The sequence below is a fragment of the Mya arenaria genome, chromosome 1 (genome assembly GCF_026914265.1).
Source record: "Mya arenaria isolate MELC-2E11 chromosome 1, ASM2691426v1".
Lineage (NCBI taxonomy): Eukaryota > Metazoa > Mollusca > Bivalvia > Myida > Myidae > Mya > Mya arenaria.
Window position 1 is genome coordinate 46663773 of NC_069122.1, and position 26392 is coordinate 46690164.

Here is a 26392-nt window from a genome sequence, read left to right on the forward strand (position 1 = left end):
CAACCTACTAAATTTACCAAGTTAGATAACTCTAGTTTGTATTTAATGCAAATAATTGCCCTTTATTATTTGTCTTAGCAATTCTGGTTAAGGTTTTGCGTGTAAGCACACATAGGTTACTATCTCAGCAACTACTTGAGGTATTGCATTGATACTTGATACAATGGTACTCAACCATCCAACCTACTTAATTAACCAAGTTAGATAACTCTAGTTTGCATTTAATGCAAAATAGTTGCCCTTTATTATTCAACTTAGAAATTCTGGTTAAGGTTTTGCATGTAACCACATTTAAGTCAATATCTCAGCAAATATATCATGTATTGCATTTAAACATTAGATATTTTTTCCCAGATAACACTTTTTTGAATAAAATGCAAATTATGGGCCTTTATTATTTGACTTAGACATTCTGGTTAAGGTTTTGCATGTAAACACACATAGGTTAATATCTCAGCATTTACTTGATGGATTGCATTGAGACTTTATACAATGGTACTCAACCATCCAATCTACTTATATAACCAAGTAAGATAACTCCAGTTTCCATTAAATTAAAATAATGGCCCCTTTTTGATTCGATACAGAAATTCTGGTTTAGATTTTGCATGTAACCACTTTTAAGTCAATACCTCAGCAAATACATCATGTATCGCATTGAAACTTTACACACAGGCTCCCATCTATTTAACCTTCTTATTTAATCAAGTAAGATAATTCTATCTTATAATATATAATTTTTGACCCTTTATTATGTGACTTAGAAATTCTGGAGAAGGTCTTGCACACATGGGATAATATCTCAGCAACTATTTGATGTATTGCATTGAGACTGGTATTCAACCACCCAACTTAATTGAATAACCAAGTTAGATAACTGTATTTTGCAAATAATGGCCCTTTATTATCAGACTTAGAAATTCTCGTAAAATTTTTCATGGAACCACATTTATGTTAATATCTCAGCACACCATGTATTGCATTGAAGTCTAATCTAACAGTGATCCATGCATGTTTCCCCTAAACGTTTCTATCCTTGCATTGAAAAGGGGCGGAATAGTCGAGCGCGCTGTCTCTGTGACAGCTCTTGTTTGTACCTGTATGATAATCAAGATGTTCATATTTATGGCATATAAAATCATACCCCATGAAAGAGTACAAGAGATGCAACAGAATTAGTTACATAACTGTTTTGACCACTCACTCTGATATCGTGGTGAACATTTGTGCGAAGAAGAAACGATACACGGGAATCAAAGTGTAAACTTTCGAAGAAAGGTAATTTTCTGTACATTAACTGTAGTTCACCAATAAATAATGGCAATAATTATTGTACAACTAACCACATTTCAGGATTGAAGTATAACATTAAAGTGAGTTGGATGCAGCACTAAAATAGGAATATGAAAACGGGTTAAATACGAAGAAATAGAAATCTCTGTGACAACGGCAGTTACATGTACACATGTCTTATCAGTAACTGCTTTGATATTGTTTACATAAACAATAATGAATCTGATATTTTCATCTGATTAATTGTACGCAATGTAACGCCACAGACGCAAACTAAGCTTTCTGCTCACCAAAATGGTCCGTGATGGGTAAGCAGAGATTGCTGAATGTGTTTCTCAGTGACCTTCAATAAACAGGTTTGTACAAGTCTTTCAGATCATGATGGGTCAACACCACTAATGACAAGATAGGATTTTTTTGGAAGTGCAAGCCCTGTCAACCTCATTTGTGTCCTTCAATTTTTTCGCTGGGGCAAAGATTTAATTTGGGCAATGCAGTCAATCTTTAAATATACTAATTGGAATGATGGGGCATTGTTGCAAGCGTGTCTAAGCTGTATAATGGAACTGTCTTGAATTGAACACAACAAAAAAAAAACAATAATTAATTAGCACTCAATGGTTAATATTAGTTAAGAGGTATCCAATCATGACTTGCCCAGTATACGAGTGTACGTAGTGTATCAAATACAGTTAAAGTACTAGTGTGTTTTGACACTCCACATCTAGTGAAAATGTAGCCTGTTATGAAAGGTAGAGAGTAAAGTGTATGTACAGACTTGTGGACAGAAATAGGGTTAAGCTCCCCCCCCCCCCCCCCCCCCCAAAGCCTCACCTTGGCATTTATTTCATTCACCACAGTTGAAAATATCTTTAATAACCCAATCCGGAGTTTTGATTCAACTAGATGTGAACAAATGGGTACTGTCCCTCTAACCAATCTATAGTTCAATTTTGAAGCATCCAGGTAAACATAATCTATTATTTTTGACATACGACAGTATTTTGTTGTTCTTTTGCTAATTGAAATATTACTCCCAATAAAGAATTTGAAATTATTTTTGGCCATTTTTCAAAATGATTGCTTTGAAAATGTATATGACATGGTCAAATCTGGATTTAGGGTTATTGATCCCAGGTCAAACACAGTTTCACCCGCAGCTCTCCCTTGGTGAAAACTGTTGAGTGTTTCGTTTTTGGACGCAATACATGTTTTTTTGTTGCAAATAATCCATATAATCAAATGACATTAAGTATAGTTTACATCTAACATTCTAAGTCCAATGACTGAAAGCTTTTTATAGATAGATATGTACTTATTTTAGAGATAATAGTTTTAATGCATGAAAAAACTACTTTGACAGTTGTGATGATAAAACACGTGGGCCGGATGTTTACATTTCGCGCGGTTGTTTACAATGATTCAAAGGGACATCACTCTAAATGAAACTTTTCAAGTTAAATCTGCTTTTTGGCCAATTCTTTATGTATTTTCACATTGCACGGTAAACACAGCTTTTCAAATGAAAAAATTAAAGTTCTAAAAACGTCAGTATCGGGCTTGCATTGATAATAAACAAAAATAATACACCTCGCTTGTCCTTAGGTCATGACCCTTTAACCCGAAGTAAGCCAATAGGATAACGGGACTTTAAGTCACGTGACGGTGTGAAATGGGAATTCTTGTGTAGACGAAAGTTGAGATTCAGTTTGGAAGCGTCGGTTACAGTGAAATAAAAATAACTAGTGAAATACTTTGCTTTGGATGGTAAGATTTTTCAAGAAGGTGGATTAACTATTATTCTATAATTTTAGTAAGTTAAATCTGTAAAAATGTCCGGGCAAGGCCCAACATCTGCACACAAGATGCGGCGAAACCCTTCCCCACCAACCTGCAGACAGGGGCCAATGAAAGCGGTCAAACCATTTGGAATTAATATCAGGAACAGCCCAAGTCGCAGCCCCCTTGCTTCCTCGTCCTGGCAGAGGGGATCACCAGGACCGGAAAATCGGTCACCAGACCGACGATCTCCAAACAACAGTTCGCCCTGTTGCAAAGGTAATGAAAAGCAAGGCATGGTTTTCACACTGAATATTGGCACTTTGCCATTGACAAATTTATTGTATTATATTGGAATGAACGTGTTATACATTATTTCACATCTGAATTAAAAAGATAATGAATGGAAAGATACCATACTTATTTTGTTAAGAATTGCTTAATTGTCACTTTCATTTGAGACCAATGTGAGGTATGGCAACCTGTCAAGTTGTGTATGTGGTCAATTCATTGCTTAATATTATTAATACTTTGATAGACATTTGTTGTTTTTTCATTGACATAGTAAACAATCAGCACAGACAAAGGTTTTCACACCATTGTAACTGTTACACAATATGCAAAGTAGTGTTACAGTGATTAAGTGAGAATTGTTATTTATTTTTTTTTCATTCTATTTTTCTTTTGGTAAAAAACAATACTTTATAATTGAATGGTACCAATATAGTACATATTTTTTTTCATTTTTAAAGGCTCACTACAACAAAATAGAAAACCAGAACAAAATAATTCTAAAAACACATTTTACATGTGCATGTATAAATATGGGGGGATGGGGAGTGGGGTCACTAAATCTGAGTCTGCAACTTGTAAGGCACCTTAGGGCATGAAACAGAAACATGTTATACAGAGTATTTGCATTTATTAACCTCATTTCAAACTGTGTTCTGTGAATTCTTTACTATATAGATGTAGCTACCTTTGTCTCTTAAAATTTCCTGGGCCCTTTTTTAATAAAATATCTTGATTGTAAAACTTTCACCACCTGAGAGTGCTCAGGTACACCTGTAAAGTTATGGCCAGAATCTATGTGCTAAATGTCCTCAGATACTTTTATTGAATCACAGTTTCGGCAAAAACGGAGTTACGATTAGGAAGTTACGATCTGTAGCGTTATGATCTTTATTGAAACAGGGCCCTATAACATGTACATTTGTTTACTTATTATGAAAATCAACAAAGCTTAAAGCTCAGGAATGAAATATATTTTTCTTTTAAATAAGCAAGTTTTACGTAGATGTACATTGAACTTGATTGTATGAAACATCATTTGAATTGGCTTGTCCTGGACAGTCGCCAGTGCTCAGCTGTATGATCTATCATTGTGCACAACATTTTTTTTATTTACCAAAACAGACAAAGAGGTTTTTATCATATTGGGCATTATACTATGTGTACTCACTTTACAATAAAAAGTAACTTCAGTTCAACCACTCAACCGTCCATAAGTCACCCTTAGTAAATAAATACATTGGATCTTTGCCAGATTTAATGAATGGGAACATGCCGTTATTAGGATTTAGTGTCATTCAAGTTCTACGACTTAACTCTAAATGCTTTGGTACGCTTCGAATGTTTGTTTGCTTGAAGCGTAATTGGATTTAAAGTGCAACTGTTCACTCCCTCAAAAGAATAGTCTTGTGTAAAATTCTTAATAAAAAAAAAATGAAATCCAAAAAGTAATTTATTTAATATCATGATACTAGGATTAAAGACTGCTACCAGTTATTGCATCAAAATCATGCAATTGATAAAATTTTCTTTTCTGGGGCTTAATATAATATGGTGAATTATCAGCTGTAAATAATATTAAAAGGTTATCTGATTTGGTTTTGTACTCAAGTTTAATGCTCATTTCAACTGTTTTCATAACTTCATTTCTGAATGTTGATAAATTTGCGTTTTAGTTCTAGAATTTAAAACATTAAAAGGTGCTCTCCATGCTGTGCATACATAAGTCCAGTTAAGTCCTGTGTTCCATGTAGTCCAGTGTTCTATCTAGCCCACTGTTGTCTAGTTTTTCATCAAGTCAAGTGTTCTAGTCCAGTGATAGTCCAGTGTTCCATCTAGTCCAGTGTTAGCCCAGTGTTCATCTAGTCCAGTGTTTGAGTCCAGTGTTCCATCTGGTCAAGTGCTTTTCCAGTTTTCATCTTGTCCAGTGTTAGCCCAGAATTCCATCTAGTCCAGTATTGTCCAGTGTTCCATCTAGTGATTCTAGTCCAATATTTTCCAGTGCTCCAGCTAGTCAAGTGCTCCAGCTAGTCCAGTGTTCCATCTAGTCCAGTGTTAGTCCAGTGTTCATCTTGTCCAGTGTTAGCCCAGTGTTCCATCAAATTCAGTGTTAGTCCAGTGTTCCATATAGTCCAGTACTGTCCAGTTTTCCATCTAGTCCAGTGTTCCATCTAGTCCAGTGTTCCATCTAGTCCAGTATTGTCCAGTGTTTTTCTAGTCCAATATTGTCCAGTGTTCCATCTAGTCCAACGTTAGCCCAGTGTTCTTCTAGTCTAGTCTAGTGTTTGTCCAGTTTTCATCTTGTCCAGTGTTAGCCAAGTGTTCCATCAAGTTCAGTTTTAGTCCAGTCTTCCATATAGTCAAGTATTGTCCAGTCTTCCATCTAGTCCAATGTTAGCCCAGTGTTCATCTAGTCCAGTCTTCCATCTAGTCCAGTATTGTCTAGTGTTCCATCTAGTCCAATATTGTTCAGTCTTCCATCTAATCCAATATTGTCCAGTGTTCCATCTAGTCCACTGATGGTGCAGTGTTCCATCTACATGTAGTTCAGTGATATAGTCCAGTTTTCCAGTTTGTGCAGTGTTCCATCTAGTCCAGTGTTATTCCTGTGTTCCTGATAGTCCATTGTTAGTCCAGTGTTCCATCTAGTTCAGTAATATAGTCCAGTTTTCCAGTGTTCCAGATAGTCCAGTGTTAGTCCAGTGTTCCAATTTATCCAGTCTTCCATATAACCTGTTTTCCAGTTAGTCATGTGTTCCAGTTAGTCTAGTTTTTCATCTAGCCCCCTTTTTAAGGATGCGGCACTTCATTTATGTACACCAAATAGGACAGGACTTTTTCAGCAAACATTGGGATGAGGCCTAGTCTTTTCATATTGGGAAATTTTAACCCGTAAAACCTTCAAGTTCACTTTTAAAAAATATTATTTTTTTTGTTACTTTTTCTGCTAAACATTTAGTGAAAAGGCCCTGCTGGTTCTGTTATAATATGTCAGTGTTACCAGTTATTCGTCTTCTAGCTGTTGGAAATGTATATACATGTAGCATCATTTGAAATGTCTCCTTGCTGGGATTTCCGTTAATGGAAGTTTTGAAGTATATTCCCCTGAAAGATAAACTTCTTAATTTGGTCCTCGGAAGTATAATAACTATTTTTTAGAAAACTTTCAAAGATGAAAGCTTGGATGTTCAAAATTTATATCACGGCCTGGTGCAGACTTAATTGTTAAGAAAATGAAAAAAAGCCACATTTTCAATAAGTTTTGTATGAAATTATTTTTGATGGAGTTATCGTGTTCTAGCTGGAAATTATTTCATATTTGTCAGAAATATTATACACAAATGGAGAAATTCTGTAGTGTTTGACAGAATGATCTCTTCCATGTTTAGGCCTAAAAAAAATACATTTGGTTCGGGTTACCCGACCCTACCTACGGAATAGGCGCCGACCCTAACGTTTTTATAGTCAGTTTAAAAAAAAAAATGATTTTTTTTTTTTTTTTTTTGCTTTTAAATATGTAGTTTAAAACCTTAATTGCTTATATAGAAGATAACTTTAACACCATTCTCCAATGATGAAAATGACATTCTTATATAAAGCCTAATAAAAAAAAATATAAAAAAATAAAAAGCCTACCTACCCTACCTATTTTTGAAAAGAATGTAACCCTAACCAAACAATTTTTTTTTTTAGACCTTAGAATTATTTTTTTTATTAGCGATTGCGTTAGAAAGTTCAAATTTCCACTTTCAAATTCTTGAAGCTATGTTCATGCATTCTATAATAAATATCTTTTTGCAGTAATAAATAGTTTCTATTGCATTTTTCGCCATAATCATAAAATTCCGTAATGATTGTATTGCTATCAATGAGAAGACGGGCATTATATTACCAGTATTGTGAATAATTTAAGGTTTCATTAAATTATTCTATACTGACCCGCTTGCGTTCAAAATGCATGCTCTTCTATTTAGTTCGCTTAATTCATTAAAATTTAGATTATTCTATTCAGAATGACAATTTCAAAAGTATAAATCAAAACAGATGTTATCTTGTATCGAAGGACCCATTTGCACCTCTTTTCATTTTGGCAGTTTTTTGCGTAATAAATAGCAGATTTTGAAGACTGTAAATGGGAAAGTGGTAAGAATAATTAATTAATTGACTGGCAGATGCGTTCTAGTTTCCTTAAACACTGATGTTGCGTAAATACCATTCCATGTTATGGTTTCTTAACATGCAATGTTTAGGGGAAATTCAATGGAAAAATGTAACTCTCATTGTTGAAAATTGCTGGCTTGGTGTCTTTCTTTGGGGAGATTTGAAATAGAAATTGTCACATAAATCTTGGTAATAAAAATGAGCTCGTGAATGTTTGAATCAATATGAGGGCATTTGAGAATGTAATTGAAGGTTTGAATTATGGTTTTGATTTGATTTATGTTGCTGATGACATCCTTTCTAAAAATGTTATTTTATTTAAATTAATTTCAAATTATAAATGCCTATTAAAGTTATTTGCAGGATTTCCCAGTTATCAGTTGTTGTTTTTTCCATTTAAAAGAGCTAAAATACATTAAAACAACAGTTTTTTCTAATTTTTACCAAATTATAGGGATTACATATGAATTTAATATTGCATTAAAATGCCCAAATTGATGAAACAATGCTATATTTTTTCCCAATTTTAAGTATGTTTTTCCGCCTAGATATCTGGAAATAAATCTTTAATGTACAACAAATAATTAAATGAAACAATCATTAAAGTGTCACAAAGGACGTTTATATGCCATTGTGTATGATGATTTTTATATTACATTTTTACCCTGAAATTTCTGCTTGTCTCTGAATTTTTATGCAACAGAAGAAGAGGCCAACAGCCAATGATAATCACTCACCAGTTTTTTTCTAAGGGCAGATTGTTGTGTAGTAAGGGAAAAGGGTACATTGTGGCGTAAACGGATAAAAGATCCCATTGTATTGGGTGTAAGGGAGAAAAGGTCACATTGTATTGGGCGCTAAGGGGGAAAAGGTCACATTGTATTGGGCGCTAAGGGAGAAAAGGTCACATTGTATTGGGTGTAAGGGAGAAAAGGTCACATTGTATTGGGTGTAAGGGAGAAAAGGTCACATTGTATTGGGCGCTAAGGGAGAAAAGGTCACATTGTATTGGGTGTAAGGGAGAAAAGGTCACATTGTATTGGGCGCTAAGGGAGAAAAGGTCACATTGTATTGGGCGCTAAGGGAGAAAAGGTCACATTGTATTGGGCGCTAAGGGGGAAAAGGTCACATTGTATTGGGCGCTAAGGGAGAAAAGGTCACATTGTATTGGGCACTAAGGGAGAAAAGGTCACATTGTATTGGGTGAAAGGGAGAAAAGGTCACATTGTATTGGGCGCTAAGGGAGAAAAGGTCACATTGTATTGGGCGCTAAGGGAGAAAAGGTCACATTGTATTGGGCGCTAAGGGAGAAAAAGTCACATTGTATTGGGGGCTAAGGGAGAAAAGGTCACATTGTATTGGGCGCTAAGGGAGAAAAGGTCACATTGTATTGGGCTGTGAAGAACTTGAACATTATGAATATGAAAGAAAATGTTTGGAAATTTTCAGTTGAAGTAATATAAGGTTTTAACCATGAAATATGTGAAGCTTGTTTATATTTATAAGGATATTTTGTTAAAGAATATTATGTTTTAATCAAATGGAATAAATATTTGACATTCTTAAGTGTTTAACTAGGGTGCCCGTACTTAGCTTGTCTCCATGAGGGCAATTGTGCTCAACCGGGATGTACAGGGTGCAGCACCCTTTCATAACTCTAAACTCGCTAAAATCCTAGTGTTGCATTTTGTTGCGTATATCAATAAACCTTTTAGCTCAGGTGTGTGTGTGTTTTTTTAGAATTATTACCTTATCAGGGAATTTCCCGGAAGAGTCCTTCCTCGTCACAGGAATGTTAGATTCTTTCATGATTAGTCAGTGAAATGAATGAGACATTATCAGGTAACTGTCCATTAAGAGTGCCATTATAATGATTCCACTGACTAGCTGCATATAGTACTCAAGTGATATCAGTCTGCGTGGACTGACTTTTGAATCACAGGCTATTTTAGCCTGTGGGATAATCATATTCAAGGAAATTATGAATTCCTTAAAAGGGGCTTGTTCATTTTGTATAGAGTCAAGCATCAAAAACATTAATTTCTTGAAGAAACTGCTTAGGCAAAAAAAAAAGGTTTGGTTAGTGTTACATCCTTCTCAAAAACAGGTAGGGTAGGTAGGTGGTTTTTTTTAGGCTTTATATAAGAACCTGATTGTCATCATTGGAGAATGGTGTTAAAGTAATATTCTGTATAAAGCTTTAAAGGTTTTAAACTACATATTAATTCACCAAAATGTGTTTTCTTGGCCTTGTAACATTGATAAAGCAATTTAAGCATCATCAATAATTTGAATAAGACCTTTTTTGTTAACAAGTATTCAAAAATGTGACATGTTTCTTTTTGCTGAAGAGCTTTAGTAGGGTTGTTGAATATTGAAATAATGCTTTCATGTAAACAGTACTGTTTTAAGCCAGGTTTTCACATCGTATGACGTATGTCGTGTTTGGGCTGGCTGGCTGGTGGGCCGCATCAAACTCATTTATGAATTTGAATAACTTAGTTAGGGTTGACATATCTTGATCAAACTTTGTATATAGAAAGAGATTAAGGAGACCTTTCATGGATTGCGTTTGGGGCCCCTAAAGTCACATTGTGACGTTTCTTGATAATAACATGTTCCGTGAAGTTTTTTAGCGATTAGGAGAAGAGATCTTATAAGCCTGCTGTTTTAGGAAAAGTAACACTTTAAAAGTATAGGTGAATACCCTATCCAGAGGTAGCTCCACACTTTGGGGGCAACTGCATGATTTCAAAGAAAGTAAAGGGAAGGAATGTCTGTATATGGTACCTGTTGAATAAAAGTAGAAAAAAAACATGAACATTCATTATAATTAATAGTTAATGGATCGTTGATCATCATAATATCGGAATGACCTGCAATGAAGCCAGTTTTCAAATTAATATGGAATCCAACCTATATAGAGGAAAACTGTGCCCTGATTATTGGGAGAGTGATCAATTGGTTACGGTACAATTTTAAGTATCGTCTTCTTTCCGATCTGAAGGCTATATAACAGTGCAGCTTATTTGGTGGCACTAGATAGTAAATACATCAGAATGACTTCATTGGAAAGGAATTTCTTCTGCGTATGGAATTTCTTAGGAGTTTGATGTGTCGGCTCTGTCTCATATAATTTTCACCCGAGCGACGCCTACACTAATATTGATCATGCCAATTAGAAAAAAAAGCGTGATGCTTATCTTGAATGACTGATTTGTTTTCTAATCAATGGTTTATCAGAAAATGAATCAATATATTGATATTGCTTATGTCCTTGATGATAGTTTATCTGCGTAATTAACCTTGTGTCGGCAATGATGTGTGATGCGTTACTTTCGCTTCAAGTGACAAATTTTCTTAGAAAATAAACAAGTATTTTGTAATTGATTTTATAACAAAATGCAATACTGTTGTGTGTGTTTTTACCTTTTTGTGAATTGGCCAGTGTACATGAAGTTGTGGTAACTGCGAGAAAATGCCTAAAATTGGGAGTTAACTATATAGAATATTATCAACAAAAGAATTATTACAAATACTGGGTTTTAAAAGAATTTGACTTCATTAAGACATTTTCATCTGTAATAGTTGACTTTCAAAACAAAAAATATATGTATAATAATTATATTTATGAATACAAAAATAATTCAAAAGAGTCCAATTTTGGCAAAAGAAGTTACGGTATTCTTTTTTGGTTATTCATGGGGCCAAATTTCCAGAAAAAAAACTTACGGAAAAGTGAAAACAAAACAGGTTAATTGAAACTTAAACAGAGCTCATTTACATATTTCCTTGAAATTATAAAACCAGTTTCTATTGTCACGCTCAGCTTCTAAAATTTTGGAAATTTAACTTCTATTTTTCAATTGAAAGCAATGGGTATATCTAAACGGGGCAGTGCTTCTATGTTGCTTCTATATCAATGGTGGCATTCATTTATAATTCACGTTCAACACGTGTTGCAAAAACTTATAAGCCATTCAAAACATTTGAAAACATTACAACATCATTAAGTTTTAGAAGAATAAACGATACCTAAAGCTACCAAGAAATTGAAGATCAACAGTTTTGAAGACAAATATAGTGATAAACGTTTTTTCACATTTTATTTGTGTACACCTACAAACTTCATCATGAGCTCTGTGATGAACTGGAAAAAAAAGCTCCTGACCTTGCCATGCTTCAAAACAAGACCCAACTCCATGGCCCTAAATTACTCCCTGTACATGGCAGCGAATGGGTCAGACGATCTTACACTTAAAGTTGTATAATTATGACATATTTTAATCACAGCTGTATTATTTTTCAGAGAGATTTACCGTTGTGCAGCCAACGCAGGTTCGTGTGAGTCCCGCGTCTTCATCCCTCCGACGGACAAACTCGCTTGACACACTTGGCACATACTTGAAGGGACAATGGCCAGTGGACATAGGCGGATACCACCACACACAAACCTCAGGCTCATTCATGCTCGACAAAATGACGCAGGTACACATGTTGACAATTCAACACTAACTGTCAATACGGTAATGACTGTCGAAATACATATCACGCCTCCATAATAAATGGCGCAACGCCATTGGTCCAGGACTGGTCACGCGATGACCCCATATTTTTCCATATTGGGTCACCAAAATTATATCTTAACAAAATTTTACGATTGCGATGAATAAATGAAACATGTAGTAAACAGGTTGTGGACGTTATATATACGTTACAGGTTATGAGTTCCTTGGCCCTGTACATCCCATATCGGGTCACCTACTAACCCCCGTAAATTATAATATCAATGACACATGGTTTGAATGTAGAGTTCAACATTGACCAACATTTGCATATACACCTAATCAAAAGTAAAAACCATGTAAGACTGCTTTCAGGCTTGTCTAAAAATTCTAACTACAGAAATAAGCTTGTGTAGGTTTAAATATTGTATCTGTACAAAGGGAATGGTTAAGAGCGAAGGGAAAAATAAAAATACGACCTAGGGCTGGTTTTCAATATCTAAATTTCTAGCACATTATAACATCTGGCTATATTGTCGGAAGGAATGGTTGTCTAACGAAGGGTTTCAGTCCAAAGTTTTGGAACTCATGGATTGCTTTTTTAAACCATGTGGTTAACCACACTGCTCACTTTGACAATGTCTGAATACTTCAATTCTGACCGAAAATCTATAACACAGAATTAGATTGTGAAATTGTGAAGTTTGTAAACAAGATAATGACTTTGAAAATTCATATCAATGTTAGTTCACTTTGCAAAATTATAATGTAGATAGATAATGGTAATTATAACCTTTTGTCTTCATTGTCTCGTGGTTAAGTTTGGCGTTGAGTTTGAATGAACTTTGTTTCTGTAGGTATTCTTTTTGTCTGCAAGAAAGGTTTCTTGTGAACAAGTTCAACAATTAATTGTAGCAGGGGACTTTTGGATATTTAAAACCAAAGAATCCATTACAATCTTATCAAGTTTAAAAACAATGTACAATGATTACGTTACCTTTTTCATTCAACGAGATTACTCTTGAGTTGTGAAAAATCGTAATAGTAGGCTTCTTGAAACTACAATAGTATTCGGTTTTTTGTCAGTCTGCCAGAACAACTCTGGCATATGACCATAGCTGTTAAGAACACGGCTTGGTTTATTGATATTGATAAATTTGATTTTATTGTGCATACAACAGTATCGTGGTCTTCTCAGGTTCTCGTGGAGGAAGAACCGTATTATTTATTTTTTGCAGTGCAATTGTCTGAATGTTATATACATCGTCTAAGGCAATTAAAAATAACCAGCTTTGTATTTTTTGTCAAAAAGGTGTCTGGCCTATAGACATGTCATTAAGACATTAAAGTAGCTATTGCTCTGTAAGGTTATTGGCCCTGCTCAATGGATGGTCAATTGTTTGGTCTGTTTATGTTTGAGCAAAATAATGGCACACCATATTAACTGAATATCGTTATTTACACTTTTTTTACCCCCCAGAATTCCCATTAAAATATGCCTGCGTCCAATCTTTAGTATAAAGCTTCTGAAAAAGTCCATTTCAAAAATGGCTCTTCAAATGAATAAAGGGAATAAAATGGGATTGTTTTACTTTTTAATTTTGAAGGGATATAACACACATCACCTTGATTTAGTTGCATATGAGTTATATCGGCAGTGGAAAATGGGTCTAGTGAGTTTTAGTTATTAATTTCAGACACCTTGTCTTTGTCTGATTTCAGACACCTTGTCTTTGTCTGATTTCAGACACCATGTCTTTGTCAGATTCCAGACACCATGTCTTTGTCAGATTTCAGACACCTTGTCTTTGTCTGATTTCAGACACCTTGTCTTTGTCAGATTTCAGACACCATGTCTTTGTCAGATTTCAGACACCATGTCCATGTCTGATTTCAGACACCTTGTCTTTGTCAGATTTCAGACACCTTGTCTTTGTCTGATTTCAGACACCTTGTCTTTGTCAGATTTCAGACACTTCATTTTTTTAAGCTCTACTGGCCAAAGGCCAGAAGAGCTTATGCGATGGTAATGTGTACGTAGTATGTGCATCCGTGCGGTCATGCGTCCGTGCGTTTGTGCGTCTGTAAACAATTGGTTGTGAACACGATACAGTCTTCAGTTTTGATTGTATCTCGATGAAACTTGTACAGTATCTAGATATCCATTAGAGCTCGGTTCCTTTCGAAAACCAGCCAGATCTGCCCATAAATGCCTAGATTATGGGCCATGAAAGTTTTAAAGAAATGCTTTCTATTTTTAGCCAGATCTGCATGAGCGAATTCTATTTTTAGCCAAGTTAACATGTACATGTAAATTCAAGTCTAGAGTTAAGGGAGACAATTTGCAAGTCTAGGATTTTGAGAGACAATTTGCTTTTTGCTTCTGCAGTTGATTTTGTGAATTACTCTGCCTTGTTCTTGTTGAAAGCCCAAAGGCCACTTTTTATGCCCCCACAAAGTGGCGGCATATAGGGTTGCCCTTGTCCGTACGTACGTACGTACGTACGTACGTCCCGAAGATTGTTTCCGATCTAATTCTTGAAAACCGTTTGTCCAATCCTCACCAAACTTTAAACACATGTTTGTGACCATAATATCTTGATCAAGTTCGATAGTCATGGAAATCGCTTTAGTCATTTAGGAGTTACGGCCCTTTTTTGCCAAAAATTCCCGAAGATTGTTTCCGATCTAATTCTTGAAAACCGTTTGTCCAATCCTCACCAAACTTTAAACACATGTTTGTGACCATAATATCTTGATCAAGTTCGATAGTCATGGAAATCGCTTTAGTCATTTAGGAGTTACGGCCCTTTTTTGCCAAAAATACTTCAAAAATATATGTTTCCAATCTAATTCTTGAAAAGTATGTGTCCAATCCTCACCAAACTTTACATTCATGATTGTGACCATAATATCTTGATCAAGTTCGATAGCCATGGAAATCGCTTTTGTCATTTAGGAGTTACGGCCCTTTATTTGCAAAAAAAGACTTGAAAAATACGTCCCGAAGATTGTTTCCGATCTAATTCTTGAAAACTGTTTGTCCAATCCTCACCAAACTTTTAACACATGTTTGTGACCATAATATCTTGATCAAGTTCGATAGCCATGGAAATCGCCTTAATCATTTAGGAGTTAGGGCCCTCAGATTATCCTGAATAATCATTATGGCTTATTTTCTGTGACAAAAAATCGAAGTGGGGGCATCCGTGTCCTATGGACACATTTCTAGTTAGCTTTAAGTTCTGTAGTTTGCGCATTCATCTTAACAAAATTGGTTGTGAATGTTTAAGTTATGCACCTGGTGTCATTACTGGCCACACACCCAGGGTTCACAGGTTTGGTAAACATATATCTGGAAAGGTTTGAAAATCTTTTTGTGTGTTCTTGCATCCATCTCAGCACAATTGATTGTGAATGTTTGTTCAAATTGATCAATGTTGTCCTAGGATGCCCTTGACTTTGACCTTTTGACCAACTTTTTTTAAACTTTTAAAACTACAGAAATTTTTACTATGAGTACAGTTTTGAAAGCATTTTTTTTTTTGTCAGACGACTTTTACTTGGCACATATTAAAATAGTTCATACAACTAATCTGCTTACAATACTTTCTGGGCTCAGATGTTGAACGTGCTACGTTTTCATGTAACCCAAACACAAAACATAAACTATATGTCTGTTGCCTTTTACCCATACATACATGCTGTAGATTGATATGACCACAAAAGCCATGCCAGTAGAGCATAGGCCCTTTTGGGCCTCTTGTTTCTGTGATTTAAGACACCATGTCTTTGTCAGATTTTAGACACTAGTCTTTGTAACATTGATTTCAGATAACAGGACTGGTCTACATACACTTTCAGACACCTTTAATGTCTTTGTGTGATTTAGACAACCTTGTCTTTGTCTGATTTTAGACGCCTGACCGTGAGGAATGGCAGGAAGAGACGAAAAAGAAGAAAAAGAAGCATAGACGGTCAGCGTCATTTGGACACACAGACAAGAAACTGCCGGTAGGAGTAGAAACTTAAGCTGATAAAAACAAGAATTAATATAGAATGCAGTAGTTCATTTTTAGCTCTTCAGTTTCTCAAAGAATAAAGTTGAGGTGTCATCATAGCCTCGGTATTGTTAGTGGTGTGTGAAATAGTCCACTTTGACCTTGGCCATTACTCATAAAATGTTAAAGACATTAAAATGACACTGGGTTCACATTTCAGGTGCAATGAGCACATTTACAGCAAGGCAAATAACTCTGGTTTCAACACTGCAGGCCATAAACAGTGATTTAAATTAACACAAGCCCGCAAGCGTAAAACATCTTCTGGGCTTGCTCAAATTCTGAATTTTATATAGCAGTGCTTGTTCAAAAATTTGATGCCAAGCATAGTATAAGACTTCGGGCTTGTTCATCCAAAAGTCTGATTTCGATAACTGCATTAAGGGTAGGATTTTTTAACGAAAGGAGTTTTTGTATCATTTCAGTAAGAATAGCAGATGATGAAAAATGTAGGCTTCATGTATTTTGTCATTGATAACATTATGGCAGTACATTTCTTTTTTTATAGGAAAAAGATACAACTTACTAATTTGCAATATTTTGGTTGGAAGCTTTTAAACACTTCAGACTAAAAAACCACATAGCTTTTTCAAATTTTTGAATGCAATATAAAAAGCCTTTTGTATGAACTAAGAGTATGTTAAAAAAGTGTTCTCATGAAGGTGGTGACAATTTAAAGTTAGTGACTTAAAATTTAAGGGCCTTTGAGGGTTTCTTTAAAGAGAGTGTAAAACCTTTCTACAGATCAGAGAATCAGAACGACCCATGGGCATTGTTTATGACATTGCTTGTCTTTATCAGATGGTGGCATTGTTTGTTAGTAAACAGAACCTCATAAACTTTACAACTTTTTGGGTGCTTGAGTTTTAAAAGAAAGAATATCTTAACAATTAAGTTGGTTTCCATTGAAAAATGATAAAAAAAATAATTTCCTTACTAATAAGAACTATACAAAAAAGACATTCTGAGTATTAACATTAAATCTGCACTATATAAAGCTTCAGGAGTAGTCAAAAATAAATAAATATTTCATATAATTTCTATCATATGTATTCAATTGCCAGTTACATGTAATGGTTTTACTGCTCAGCAAAGAGTGAGATGATCATTTTGGACTTTGAAGTTATATTATGAACGTAAATAGTTCAAACAGAAATTATGTGCAAATTTTTCAATACATTCTGTTTGCATAATTTGCTTATTTCATCTAAGGAGAGAAAGACATGATACATCAGATGTAAACCATTCTATCTTACACTTAAATTGTACCTTAGATAGTGTGTTTATGATGCGAGGACAGTCATTGATTTGTTTGCCGATATTTTATCCCGTTGCTTGTAAACTCTTATATGGTCGGTTTGAAAGGCTTAAACGGGTTATTTGCATGATATTCTATTTAGCTGTCAAAAATATGGGTCGTATAACGCTACAGAGTGTACATGTAAGATTTTCAATACAATTTCCTACATGTAGCAAGGATGATCATCAAAATCAGATGGAAAAAACCAGAAATCTTACACTTGCAATTGGCATAAAAAAATCAACATGCCATGCTACTGGAGTATAGTAAACCCAGATATTAAGCAAGCCAGGAAAGCTATTTACCAGTGCAGGGTTTGTGGGCTTGTGTTGATTTCAACCACCACTTTAAGAAAAGACAGCTCAATGAATTATTATAAATGTTTCATGATTTTTTTTTAAAGTGCCTTTAAACACAAATAACCATTATGGTAAAAACAACGTAGACAAAGATATTTCCCATTACTATACATCTGGTGTTTGGGCAAATGGGGAAGCCCATTTTTTTCCCTGCACACAAATGACAATAAAGGTTGTTTATTTTGAGGCACAATCATGTTTAACTCATTGGACTCTTTATGAAACAAAAATTGCATAATATTTACTAAGGTTATATTTATATTAGTTTTTTTAAATCTTGTTTTTTAATTTTAACTAGCTATATTGTGCGCCTTTGAATTCTGCAAAAGGAAATTAATTTTCCGAAGGTTACATTTTTCTTGTGTGATAAAAATGAAAAATGATAAATTTCAAAGAATTCACCTATTGCAGGTTAAATGATATTCATGATGGAGGAGTGTAAACGTATGATTTTATTCCCTTATACATTAATTTTCATTGACAAAAACTATCTATTTATTGCGTTACTAAGTGACAGAAGTAGGGGTTAGAAAATGTTTGGCATTTTAGTAAATAAAAATAGTGTTAAAGGAAGCAAGTCTTAAGTTAATGCATCGCTGTTTCGGAGGAAAAATTTAGACAGTTGAAAAATGTATGGCCATTTTTTTAGTTCATATACTTGTAAATACCTTGCAAACAACAGGCAGGCATTTTAACTTTAGATATCTTTAATACTTAAGTGTATTATGTGGCAGTTTATATGCATGATTGTATTTTTATTATCTTTAGCTGATTGACATTAAAAGTACTTCTTTTTTTTCTGAAAATCGTAAGATTTACATGACATGTGTTATTAGTTGTATGCTTATTATTTGTAGTGACATTTTATTAAGAAGAAAGATATTGTTTTTAGTTTAAATGAAAAAAAAAGAATAAAGGTATAATCAGTAGTGATGGTCATTTGAATATGTCTTATACTTATCATTGACTTACTATACAGATTTAAATGATTTGTTTTTCATATTCTAGTTGCCAGTCATACGGCAGAAACTACAAAAAACGAAGGCAGAAGGGACAAAACGAGGAGATCGATCGAGCCCGATTCCAGCCAACCATAATGCCCTTCTTCAGACCGCTCCTGCGGTGTTGATGCGATCCACGGCAATTAACATTAACATCAAACCATCTATGCCTCGATACCAGCGGAATAGCGTTGAGGGACTAAATCCAGTATGTATTCACGCAATTTATGAAAATAATGATAGGCTGATTGTTCAAACAACATTGTGTTTAAATTTCAAATCTAATCTTCCCTTGAAGTTCCCTCATCATAAAATAGTTCACCTCTATAAAGTTAACAACTATGTCGTTAACAATGTTGTTAACATTAACAAAGTTCTTATCTTGCAAATTGTTAATCTTCACACAATTTCAGTGAAATTAAATTGTCATAATATTATGGAACGTTTGTCAAAAGTTTAATTTGTCACACAGTTTTATAGAAGTGTCTCAGTGCAGATGCCAAAAGGTGGTTGAACTATTTTCAGCACACATTTACGTGGTTAAACCAAAATAAAATTACCATGAAGGCTCTTGTACAGCAAAGGAACTGTCAGGAAATTAAAATACCACATTTAAATAATGTTAAAGCAGAAACCATTGCAAAAATATGTGTTTTTAAAACTTAAACGTCATAAAAAGTATCAAATTCTCGCTTTCCACATTTGTAAACAACAGACTGCCCGAAGGTTTTCCTTCAATAACTTTTTTATTCTGTAACCTAGACGCATGAAATAAAAAGCTGAGTGAGGCATGGTAGTTGTAGAGCCGAATGCGCGTCATGATATTTTTGAAATATATACTTTGTACCACCTACCAGGCGAAAACAGGTTCCAAAAATCCTATTTCGTCATGGTTTCGCCGCCATCTTGCATATCAAGCTCCAAAACCTCACTTAAACCCTTGCAGATTCGGAATACGTGTACCCCCCTGATTTTGCACCGCTTACAAATTGCCACTTGCTAAAAAAGGGAAAATTGTGTGACAGATTTCTTTAAGACATTTCTAAAATTCGGCTTTGAAACCCGCCTGTTTGAACCCGCCTGTTTTTTTTTTTTTTTTTTTTTTTTTAGGAGGGGGGATGTCGGGTTTGACGGGCCTGGTCTGACTGAGATTTCAAACTTTTAGAGGCCCTGATTTTAAATGAAAATACTTATTCAGTAATCAGTTTAAGTATCCAACACAGAAGGTAAAAGCGGGGTTTTAATTAATAGTTTATCTTGTCCTTCATGCATAAATATATCTGTGGCTGCTATAAATCCAGAAACATTGGCCAAGATTACAAGCATTTATAGGCATAATAAATGAAATGTTTACGAATCTTATGTAATTTTGCAGTCACTAAATTCTTCAGGACATTTACAGAGATACAATAATCAAAGAGCAGCTAGGTTTAGGTAATTTGAAAACCTTGTTATCAAGATATCGGTGAAAAAGTGTACTCAGCTGACTATTTAAGATAACCTACGTGCATTTGATTGAAATTAGGCATGTGAACTTTGGTGGTACCTATTTTAAAATCATGGGTTTTACACCCATACAGCAAAAGCTGTTTACATGCATCTGCAGTAACAGGAATGTATGAGCTATATGTGCCACCAAAATTGAAACCTAGGACACTTTCTTTCATTCAAACCCTAGAAAACCCCATGTAATTATACCAAATTTGAAATATAATTTACAAAACCTGTAACTTAAGTTGATAAAAAATTAACAATTTGCACTCTGAAAAGCACTTAATCCATGCTGTTGATGGATTTCTTGTATGCATTGTAGATCAACGAAAGTGAATATCAGTGTCTCATTTGATTTCCTTCCTTATAGATACCTATTAAACATGTGTAAGAGTAGATCTCAGACACTTTTCCAGGCAGATCTATCCTCTACTAGTGAATTGCAATTTAAGATACTGGTTTTCCTTATATATATATATATATATATATATATATATATATATATATATATGTATATAAACAAATAATCTACCTTCTGGAAAGGCTGACTGCATAGTTTTCAATGTTAGATGGACAAGGTCCATGACACTTATTTCGGCACACTTTATTAGGCTCTGACCATTGATTTATAAAACGATATCTTAATATACCACCGACAAATAAAGTTTAAAGGGTATATATATATGAAAATATTCTTGTTGTCAGTTTGTTGCAATTTTCCTTGTCCAAAGCATAACTTGAAAACTACTCGATGGAATATAATAATTATTAAACTTCATACAAAAAAGAACATAATCAGACACAGTGCAGTGTCCAGGAGCCATAACACGCGTTTTAGCTTATTACAGAGTTATTGCCCGTTGTTTTTTCTTGTCCAGAGCATAACATTTACTTAAAAAAAATATTCGTTTGAATCTAGTGAAACTTCATACAAAGGTAAAGCACAATGAGAGCAAGTGCATTATAGAATAACTCTATTTCAGCCAATTACAGAGTTATTGCTTTGATACTTTTTTCTCATCCTGAGGATAACTTGAAGACTACTCCAGGAAGTGCATTGTACAGGAACCATAATTATATTGTTGCTTACTAATATGTGGGCCTGAAATATTTGAATCAGTGAGTCAAGAAATATAAATAGCAAAATTATTAAACTGAAACTCCGATGATTTTACAAGAAATAATGACATTCTCATGGATTAGCTATCATGGGAGTTTCAATTTGATAATTTTGCTATTTGTCTTAAAAACAAATCTACAATGAATCATAATGTAATCAAAGTGTCAAAATAAATCAAAGTATGTTAGCCCATCTGTTAGAAAATCTATCTGTTGTCTTCATCAACTTGTTGTAAGGATTAAAAAGGCAGTAGGATTTTCATACAATTAAAATATTGTAAATGCTCTGGTTAACAAACTTTATTTGCTTTACCCTAAAAATTATTTATCGAAAGATTTAGTTGATTATCTGCCATGGTTACCTTTAAGATTTTTTGTAAACATTCATGTACACAGTCCACTTATCAATGCTGTTTAAAAAGGGGAGTTTTATCATTTTTTTGCAATAAATTCAGACTTTTCAAATTTGGATTTGTGTATTGAATGATTAAATGTTTTTTGAAGTATGTGTACTGATCGTTACATTTATTTGCGTCCCCAGATAAAAAGGAAGCTTTCTGAAACAGGGAAATTTAGTGCGTGCCACTAAAAAAAGTTAATGAAAATTAAGAGTGATTGATTATAATTAGGTCTAAATTATTTGTTTAACTATTGATAATTTGCAGAGCATTTTTTTCACATATATTCATTTTAATTTTCATTTAATAATATAAGAAAAAACATGGAACCAATTTTAATCTTATTTGCAGGCATGGAATCATTTTGTGAACTTGACAAAGTTGCAGTTAATGATGAAATAAAAAAAAAGTTGAACATCTTTATAAAAAAAATAAGTTGAAAAGCATAGCATCCCTTGCGCCTTTGTTTGTTAGAGTTTCGCCATATTTCATGAATCATGGAGCAAATTGGCTCACAGATTTTCTCAGGCTCTGTTTTGACTCATCTAAGTCTCCTATTGTTTTGACTCATTCTCCAGAGATAATATTATAAATGGCTTAAATATGTGCTAATGAAATGCCTTCATAATGACTAGTTACAGTATTAGCACAAGGTCATAAATGTTTATAATTCAAGGCCATACCAATAGACCCAAGAGGAATATGTAGATGGGAATCGGGCATTGCACATGCTCAATATTGTGTTTTTTTTATCTAGAAAGCTTGTTTGGGGTATTCTCAGGATAAGAAATAACACAGTGTTCATGGTTTGAAAATTATGTGTAGGCTTCTGGGTCTAAATTTCAATTACTGTTTTGGGATTGTGAAAACATTAAATTCTTTGTTGTATCTGAGCAAAAAGAGATGTTTTAGTTTGATTTGTATAGAAAATAGTCTTTTTGATCAAACCACAAGCCATAGTTTATAAACCTGTATGTATATATTTGTGCTTTTCAATGCTAGGTCAATATTGTTAATACGGTGATATTAATTATATATTCAACATAAATTAAGTTAATGCTTCTCAAATATAAATCCTTTCCCTGGCAGAGCTATTCAGCAAAATAAATCTGTGCATTTGTGACAATGTTGCATTGGGGACTTGTTTCAAAATGAATGTATTAATGATTTCCTGGCGAGGTCAACAGCTTTATTTAGCCTTTGCTCGATTTCCGCTGCCGAGTGCAGTGTGGCATAATTGTTATCATAATTGTGGTAATATATCTGTTGAATGTGTAGCATTTTCCATTGTTTGATGTTGGTGTTATAACTGCTTAAAGCTTTTGGTTACTTAATGGGTTGTTATATCTTGTTATGTTATGGATCCGGGTTTAATTGTTGTCACCAGAAAGATAACAAGTTACAGTCATAAATATTTTTTTCTAATTCAGTCCCTACACTTGAGATAATTATACAGTTGAATTTTATTTTAAGAATGATGAAAGCTGAAGAAGAGTTTCAAGTGTGTGTTTGTCACTGTGCCAAAACAAATTGAGTCCCTAACATGGAGGTTTAAACAATAACATAATGTAAGCATATAATTAACCCCCCACCCCACCCCCACCTCAACCCTTACCCACACCCCTACTCCACTAGGAAGGAAGTACCTTCATCTATTTCATTTCTTTGCAGGAAATCGAGCAGCTAGTAAGGATGACGATCTCGGGAACAGAAGAAGAATTGGAGAGGGTGAGTTATGGTTATATTCAGCTATTATTTGGAGGTTACATACAACCTTGCAAAGACACATACTCCTCCCCTCCTTGAATAATATTGTAAGGGTATATAAAGTAAGAGAAATACAGTAAAGAAAAAAGAAGAAAAAAAACAACAGACTTTAAATCACTCTTTTTAAAATGTCATAAAAAGCCATGAGCACCCACTGAAGCTTTGTGGATTGTTTTTATGAGAAAAGCAAATTATTCCATACTTCCTGCACAATTTGAATGCAATCTTAACAAGCTGTAATCCAGCTGACAGTATTAGCAGGTTGTTTTGGGAAAACAAGGTTATTATGTCAACATAATAAGGGCTTTACTTTGTCTTTAGCGGATTCAGAGATTATTGAAAAATGATAAAAATAAAACATGAGAGCTCTCTCCACAAAATCTCAAAGCCTGCACTTGTCTTAATTTCTTCCAGCTGTTACTTGGGTAACAAAAAGTCACCTGACTCAAACTAGACATAAACTCGAAAAAAAATTAAATGATACATGAATTATATTATGCTAGCATTCAAGTGTTTAAAGAGTAATTTAATATTGACTTAATATTTTTCTTTACAAAAGTGTAATACTATGGATAGTAAGCTTGCTTAAAAAGAAGATAAATGTCACAGCTTGTTTGAAACTTGAAACTTACAAAATACTAATATGTAATTTGGTTTATATGAAAAGCTTTAACAGTTAAGGTAATGTGATTCCTTGAGTAAAGATTTGAAATTGCATGTCATATTGCATCTGCTGAGGTATCTTAGTTTTCAACTGGGCTATTCCAAGAATATGAAGGCCGATATACCACTCACCCTAGCATGTGTGTCACACCTTGGTTAAGTTTTTGAATGTTAGCATCTTAAAAGCTGCACCCTCACAGATTGACAGTTTTTACTTTTCTTTTTTGTCTCCAATTCAGCTGATTTTGGCATCAATGCCTTCTATTCAGTCATGTAAGATAACCCACAATGGACTATATCTCAATTGTCTGGAAAACTACTGAAAACATTTTTCTTGAAGCATTAGTAACACTTTGAGCCATCAAACATCAATTTTTGTACACAAACATAAAAAACTGTGATCAGATTTTTTGTCAGCAGTCTTATATCACTGCTTTCCAGACATTTATGGCTCATTCCAAGACAAAAATAAAAAACAAACAATGTCAAACAGTCAATTTGTGAGAGTGCAGCTTTAAGTAATTATTTCAGCAAAAAACATCATTTATTGTTGAAACTTGATACAAGTGTTCCCAACCATCCAACCTACTTAAATTTTCAACTAAGATAACAATATTTGCATATAATGCAAATTATGGGCCTTAATCTTTTTATTAATAAAATATGGTAAGGGTTTGCCTGTAACCACAATTAAGTCAATTACTCAGCAAATACATCATGTATTGCATTAAAACTTTAGATATATCCGTTCCAAACAATCTAACCTACTTTATAAATCAAGTAAGATTATTCTATTTTGCAATTAATAAGAATTATGGCCCTTTATTATTCAACTTAATAATTCTGGTTGAGGTTTTGAGTGTAAGCGTGCATAAGTCAATAGCTTGGAAAATGCTTGATGTATTGCATTGTAACTTTATACAAGGGATCCTACCCATCCTATGTAGAAATGTATCAAGATAATTTTCTTGCACAATATTCAATAAGTTTGATGGAGCCCCTGATCATTCAACTAAGGAATTCCGGCTATTAGCTATGAAATAGTCAAGCGGGCTGCCTCTATGACAGCGCTTTTTGCAGATGCTGTAAAAAATTATCGATGATGTTTTATGGTTCTTTAACAACATTATTATAAAATTATTACTAAAAAGTCTGTTTCATGAAATTGTTTTCCAGTATTGTTTTGAGATAAAATAGGTTAGAAAAAAATCTTAATAGCATAGGATGAATTTCTGCTGACTAGGTCTGTTACGCTCAACATAATTGCTTAGAATTTAAGCATCTGGTATTTTACTTTTTTACTTGTTTTTTTACTCTATTCACACTTTGCCAGTATTACCATTAAGTCCATGGAAGCTTACCAGGTTTGAATTTTATTTCTTCATGGAAATGGAAAAAAAGTCTTATCATTAATTGGTTAGTAATATAAAATCAAATTGACCGTAAATGCTGCCTTGGAAGTTTATTGATAGATTGAAAATAAACTAATCTTGAAAAAAAATGAGCAAGAAAATAACAGGTTGCGATAAAAAATATTGCTCGGAAAGTATGTATGAATGATAAAATGGTGATAAATCAACGATTATCTAATCCACATGTCTTCTATTGCCAAAAAAACTAAATAATTTACCAACTGGCGCTGATGCAATGGGGAAGCGTGGGAAAATCTTTCAAATAGGCTCATAGACCTGGAAAATTCGGAAAGATGGAATGAAACAGTTGAAGCAGTTGATGAAAAGCTTGTCTCAGGCAATAAAATATGCTGTAAGATGATAATATTTTCAAAATTTTAAGACCCCCAAATGCTTATCATTAATATTATGTACCAGATCTGGGTTAAATGGTAGCAAAATATTTTCTTTGAAGCTGCCCAGAAAATGATGTTTAAAATCTTTTTGCCAACTGATTCAAAACCTTGGTGGTTTTAAATTGATTTACATTTGCGGTTTTGTATAGCAGAATCATGCGTGTGTTCAATGTTAATTTTTTGCAAATTCTGCTTTTCAAGCGTTTGTAAGATTTGATTGCATGCGCAATAAATAGATTCATGGGTGTGATGTTGCATATTTGTTAGAAAACCTTAAATCACGAAATGAGTGGATAATGTTTTGTACTTTTTGATAACATGCATTTAAGAGTTTATTTCTCCATTTAAATTGACTTGTGTGCTGCGGAAATAGTTGAAATTGCTTTTAAATTAAACT

General features: G+C 33.9%; 1 protein-coding gene across 1 annotated transcript in view; it reads left to right on the plus strand.

The window, feature by feature from the left end:
• The first annotated feature begins 2943 nt into the window (after positions 1-2943).
• Positions 2944-26392, plus strand: part of LOC128231872 (protein FAM117B-like) — a 37702-nt gene continuing 14253 nt past the window's right edge. Inside the window, exons 1-5 of the mRNA XM_052945123.1 lie at positions 2944-3351; positions 11834-12012; positions 15948-16043; positions 18758-18958; positions 23430-23486. Coding sequence (XP_052801083.1) covers positions 3126-3351; positions 11834-12012; positions 15948-16043; positions 18758-18958; positions 23430-23486 — 759 coding nt within the window. The 5' untranslated portion in view covers positions 2944-3125. The remainder of the gene's footprint in view (positions 3352-11833; positions 12013-15947; positions 16044-18757; positions 18959-23429; positions 23487-26392) is intronic.